Below are 6,000 nucleotides of genomic sequence, written 5' to 3' on the forward strand. Positions count from 1 at the left end.
ATGAGAAAACTAAAAAACTACTAAAAAAGGCCTTAAAAACATAACATTTTTTTTTATTAAAAATCACTATTTTTAGTGTATATATATATTTTTTTAAATCGCAGAGCGGGCAAATTAGAGAAGACATCACCACCCTCTAAGCTCAAGATTCTAGAAAGTAGGTATTCGATTCCAAATCATTCTCCAAGCATGTTTTATAAAGTCTGATTGTTTTATAAAGACTGTTATGCAAAATTTTGTTGGATGTAAAGACTGTTGAAGACCAATCATCTGCTGAAGTCAAAGGCTTGATCAACCTTAATGGAAAGCACTGCTCAGCCTCATCAGTGGTTGAGCATCATCAACGGATAGTCTCATCAGAGTTTGCTGATCTATAAAGACTGTTATACACAAAGATATGCTGATTTCTAAAGTTTGTTAATCTATAAAGACTGTTATACACAATGATCTGCTGAAGTCTAAAGTCTGTTGAAGACCTATCTTCTGTTGAAGTCAAAAAACTGCTGGAAGTCAAAGGCCTGATCAACCTTGATTGAGCTTTGGTGAAAGTTGTTGAGGCAGGTGATCGTGTGTTCGTAGTTAGGGCTGTAAACGAACCGAACGTTCAGCGAACAGTTCGTGAACTGTTCGGTGTGAAGTTCGTTTATGTTCGTTCGATTAGCTTAACGAACGAACACGAACAAAAAATTTCGTTCGGTTACGCTTAGCGAACGAACACGAACACAGGTCTCGTTCGTTCGACTGCGTTCGTGAACATTCGGTAATATGTTCGTTTGATTATATTAAAAAATAATAAATAATAAACCTTTTATCTAAACATATTGAAAACTTGAAACCCTATTTTTTCTAAGTTAGCTAAAATTTGGACATTCTAAGACATTTTTGGGGATAATTATGTTTAAGTTAGTTAAACTTTATTCATCATTTGGTGGTGTGGTAGACTTCTTGTGTTTTGATTTATCATTTGATGGTTGTATTTAACTACGTATATCCAATGTTTAAGGATAACAATGTTTTCATTTTTTTTATTTTCAAGTTAAATGTTCGTTTGCGTTCATTTTTATTTGCTTGCGTTCGAGACCAGTGTTCACGAACTGTTCGTGAACAATTGAATTTCCTTAACGAACGAACACAAACATAAATTTATGTTCGGTATGCGTTCGTGAACAGTTCGCGGACAAGTTAGTTTCCTTAACGAACGAACACGAACATGGCCTTGTTCGTGTTCGTTCGGTTCGTTTACAGCCCTATTCGTAGTTAATGTTTGTTGAAACTTAAGTTGTATTCAAATTCTATTAAGTTTGTTAGACATCTTTTATATGTACTTATGTCTATAAGCAGTTTACATTGTTAATAGGTGGGTACTCCGATTTTTGGAAATGAGAATGTAAATAGTCGTATGTAACTGATATATTAACCGATCATCTATGTTTATAGTTGTCTATTAGCTATAATAGATAACACGTTTTGGTACAATATCTATAAACTTATCTATATTTTCTATTAAAATGTGTTATGCATGGTTTTCTAAAAACCACCCGTGTTTGCACACGGGTCTTACTACTAGTTATCTTAAGAGGAACCCAATTAACCTAAGTAAATTTATAATCCTGATAATCGGTGCTCCTTTCTATAATCTTATATCGAAGACCTTTGAACGAGAACATCCCTCAAGAAGCTTCTAGTGAACCGCCAACACTTGACTTCATTCGAAAAACTAAAATCACTAATGTCTTTACTATTTGCTTACATCTCCTCAACTTCCCTTCCTCGTCTTCGTGGTCTTTTCAAGTTCCAATGTAACTGAATTCCCAACTTTAACTCAACTTCTTAAAGCACCCTGCCCATGATCAAATAACATTTTCAATATTCTAATGCATACACGTGAGGGTATACATGTCCTTTAAGGACATATTAGCACACCAAACGTCTTTTCTAAAAAATGTATTATCTCTTTTACCATTTGTTGAACAATAAGGATGGTAAAGAGACTCCCAAGTTCAAAATCCCTCTCGATTTTGGAAGTCTCTAACCATGTACCCGAAACACAATGTTTAGCAATTGATTTGCCATCAATTAGAGATATTTACTTCACCCAAAGACGATTGACTTTCACTTTAAGCCTCCATCACCACTTGACAAGAAACGTGTGGTTGTAATGGGTTGTCAATGGTTGACATTTGCTAGAACCGCTTGCCTTCACCAAACTGGAGTGTTACAGTGTAGAAAAGGAACTCGAGGGGGGAGGGGGGGTATCGTTATTTCACAAAAGTTAATCATAATTTTAATGTCAGTTAGTCACAAACGCTAAATATTTAGTGATTGAGTGAACAATGTAAGCTAAAGTTATAAATGTAATTTTGAAATCTTAAAACCGGTAACCTTTTTTTTGACCGACAAATTGGATTACTGACGTACCACTGAAGTATCATCGGGCAAACAACAGAACCACCCGATCATATCCATCTCCATTTGGCAATAATGTATATACACAAATTCATAAGGAAACCCAATAAATATGCGAAGAACCCCTTGTGGTAATAACCCGATATACCCCTTTAGCTAAAAACTTAAACCAAACTATTTTTCCATGTTAAATTGAGTGTCTATTTTACCACATGAACATACAGTTAAAATCACTCTGTGTAATCAAATTGGATTGTCTTCTAAAAAACTGATTTAATTATCATCGTGTGAACCCCCCACAATCCTTGATTGACGAAACGTGTACAACAAGCTCCAAAAAAATGTTAAAAAATTGATAATTAAATAATCAGTTATTACGAGTAAAGATAATTTATATAAATTGTACTTAAAAACGGAAACTTATTAAATATTCATATTTTTTTTTCATTGCGAGTAAAGATAAATATTTAAATTGTGTAATTAAAAATGGAAACTTATTAAATATTCATCTATCTTTTTTTTTCAGATACTAACAATTGTTTTAAGGCACCACATCAGTAACCAAATTCATTGTATCATTCAACCCAACTGAAAATACAACTAAGGGTGTAAGGGGTGCTCACCTAAGAGGTGAGTCCCCTCTCTTACGCCCAACCAATCCTCGTGTGCCACGTCAACTCCCCTCTTAAACTCCCTAACACCCTAAATTGATGACGGCACTCCCCTCTTAACTCCCCTTATTTTTTTATTCAAAAAAAAAAAGGTTTGATTGGTTGAAAGTGGGCTGGCCCACCATCTTTCCCCTCTCCTCCATCGGTGACAGCCCACCGCTTTTCTCCCTCTCTCTAGTTCACCGCCTAGATGGCGGTACCACCACTCATCGGTGGATGCACTCCCCGCAAGGGGTTACCGCGAACATCCCGTTCAGCCTAAGGGCTTATAGGATAAAGATATCAAAATGAAGAACACAGTGATATATTGGTGTTTTTTATTTTATTTTAAGAATTCAAGTTTTATAATAAATAACAATATAAATTTAAAAGCATGATAACGTGTATATGTTTATTTATTTATTTTTGAACGGTGAGACTCTTTAACTTGCTGTGAGAGAAATTTTACCCCTTCTAACAGAAAGCCCTATATATCTTAGCCAAACTATGTTGTCTTCACTGGGTTCAAACGGGAAAAAATGTGTATATGTTTATCCTTCTGAAAAAAAAAATATTTAACCAAGTTTTTTTTTCCTAAAATAATCAAAATTAATGCCCACGTATAATGCTACGATATGATTAAATAATTTCCTAGAAACTGCACTAAAATAAGAGAAAATGGCTGTCATGCTGAGCTGGATCATTGGATGTACACGTTGGCGACGTCCACGTGGCGACAAATGAGTGGAGATTAGGTAACCAATATGGAAAGTAATCCCCCCTTGCGAACAAAACTATAAGTAAATTACAAAAACACCCCTGACGGCGATAATATCCAGCTGGCAGCACCCATTATTGACGTGGAAATTATTCTATTCCCATTTTCCAAGTGGAATATACCCCTCCCTAATCATTGAGTATTTTTTTTCTTCCATTTGCACACCCTCTCTCTACATAATAAACCGCATTAAATTTCTCTCTCTCTACAAACTCATCTATTTTTAGCTTGATATTGTGTTTAATTCAAGGTTGATCTTCTATTTATTATCGTGATTTGATTGTCAAGTTTTTTAGCAAGTGATTGATCTGAAATGCCTTTCAGATTTCTCTTTCTTTTTATAAATAAATCAAAGCTTGAAGAATCACAGTGGGAGAAGGAGAGATAATAATCTCTAATTACTTGTTGTCTTCTACATACAACTGCTTGCTTTTGTTTCAGGTAATTTGAGCAATCTTATTATTTATTTATTTATTATTATTATTAATAACTGATTTGAATTCTGGAAATTCTAAGACGTTAATGTTTGTAAATGTTATGTGAATTTATTGAAGAAATGTCAACTACGGTAATGAGTGACGCGGTGATGATGCCTGTAACGGAGTCGCAAACGGTGACGGCGAATCTGACGACGGAAGTAGAGTTTGCGGAGTGCGATTGCTGCGGATTGACGGAGGAGTGTACGCCGGCGTATATGGAGAGGATTCGAGAAAGATATAAAGGCAAATGGATCTGCGGATTGTGTGGGGAGGCGGTGAAAGATGAAATCATGAGGAGTGGAAGATTGATCAGTACAGAAGAAGCGATGACGCGTCACATGATGTTTCGTAGAGCGTCTCGATCGTCAGGTCCGCCGCCTAATCCGGCGGTGCATTTGATTACTGCCATGAGACAGATTCTCCGGCGAAGTTTGGATTCGCCGAGATCTCTTAGGTCTGTGCCTTGTAGTCCAACTCAAAGTACTGATACTGTTGGAATTGCTCGATCGGAGAGCTGTATTCCGAAGCTAACCCTTGCGGTTGAATCGTCTACCTTTGATGATCAGTTAGAAGAAGCTACTGAACTGAATGATTGAATGAACGAAAATGAAAATGAAAACCGCCGTGAACAATGTAAGTTTACATCCTTGCCCTTGCAAAAAGGATGTGGGAACACCAGATGCTTAATTTAGACGAAATAGTTATTGAACTTAATGTACTCAAGATCATCATCAATACTAGCAAACAACTTTTTTCATCCTTCTATTACTATGATCATATTGTTTTGTGAATATTTTGTGATTCCATAAGAAAACATGCATCAATCAATGAAAACCGACTCAATTTTCCATATATTCATTGTTTTTTGAACGGCAAATTTCATTAAAACGACACACATTTCAATCACTAGGAAGGCGTCGAAAGAAGAAGAATACAAAGCTTTAAAACGAGAAGTTATATATTGGTTGTAAGGGTGTAAGGAGTGCTCACCCAATGTTTTAAATACCGGTATGAACCGGCCGGTTATACCGGTTAAACCGGATACCGGACATGTGGCCGGTACGATAAAGACCGGTAAAACCCAAATACGGTATGTCTTATGTATCGCCGGTAAATCCGGTTCTACCGGTTCAAACCATTGAACCGGTTTACATTATCTTAAAATTTGAATTTTTTAATAATAAAAATATGATATTAAGGTAGGATTAGGATCAAATACAAAGGATCCTAATTGTAAGAAGTGTAAGAAGGATTTATAGAGTGACAAGTATCCAATAACCTAAAAAAACCCACTACACAAAAAAACCCTACTACAAAAAAAAACCCTTAAACATCCACCACCACCAAAAACCTAAACCCCCCCCCCACATCACCCACCCCCCCCCCCCCCAAAAAAAAAATTGCCGAGGGGGTGGGGGTTTAGGTTTTTGGGTGGGGGTGGGGGTGGGTGTTTAGTTTTTTTTAGATTTTTTTTAGGTTTTTGGAGGGTGTGGGGGGGGGGGGGTAGGTTTTTATAGGTTTTTGGGGGATGGGGGGGGGGTTAGGTTTTTTGGTGAATTATAGTTTTTTTTGCTTTTTTTTGCCGGAGGGGTGGGGGGGGGGGTTAGGTTTTTTGGTGGGGGGGGGGGGTAGGTTTTTTGGTGGTGGTGGGGTGGGGTGGGGGTGGGTGTTTAGGTTTTTGGTGGTG

The 6,000-nt window shown here is 36.8% G+C and overlaps 1 protein-coding gene across 1 annotated transcript; it reads left to right on the plus strand.

Annotated features, from left to right (window-relative positions):
* Window positions 1-3,981: 3,981 nt before the first annotated feature.
* Window positions 3,982-5,092, plus strand: LOC110880259. Its single transcript, XM_022128845.2, has 2 exons — window positions 3,982-4,275; window positions 4,389-5,092. Exon 2 carries the CDS (start codon window positions 4,391-4,393, stop codon window positions 4,907-4,909), a length of 519 nt encoding a protein of 172 aa, XP_021984537.1. The 5' UTR covers window positions 3,982-4,275; window positions 4,389-4,390; the 3' UTR covers window positions 4,910-5,092.
* The last annotated feature ends 908 nt before the right edge of the window (window positions 5,093-6,000 follow it).

This window comes from Helianthus annuus, chromosome 9 (assembly GCF_002127325.2).
Source record: "Helianthus annuus cultivar XRQ/B chromosome 9, HanXRQr2.0-SUNRISE, whole genome shotgun sequence".
Taxonomy (NCBI): domain Eukaryota; kingdom Viridiplantae; phylum Streptophyta; class Magnoliopsida; order Asterales; family Asteraceae; genus Helianthus; species Helianthus annuus.

Coding starts and splice junctions, on each gene's coding strand:
- LOC110880259 (XM_022128845.2), top strand. CDS start 4,391: ATGTCAACTACGGTAATGAGTGACGCGGTGATGATGCCTGTAACGGAG.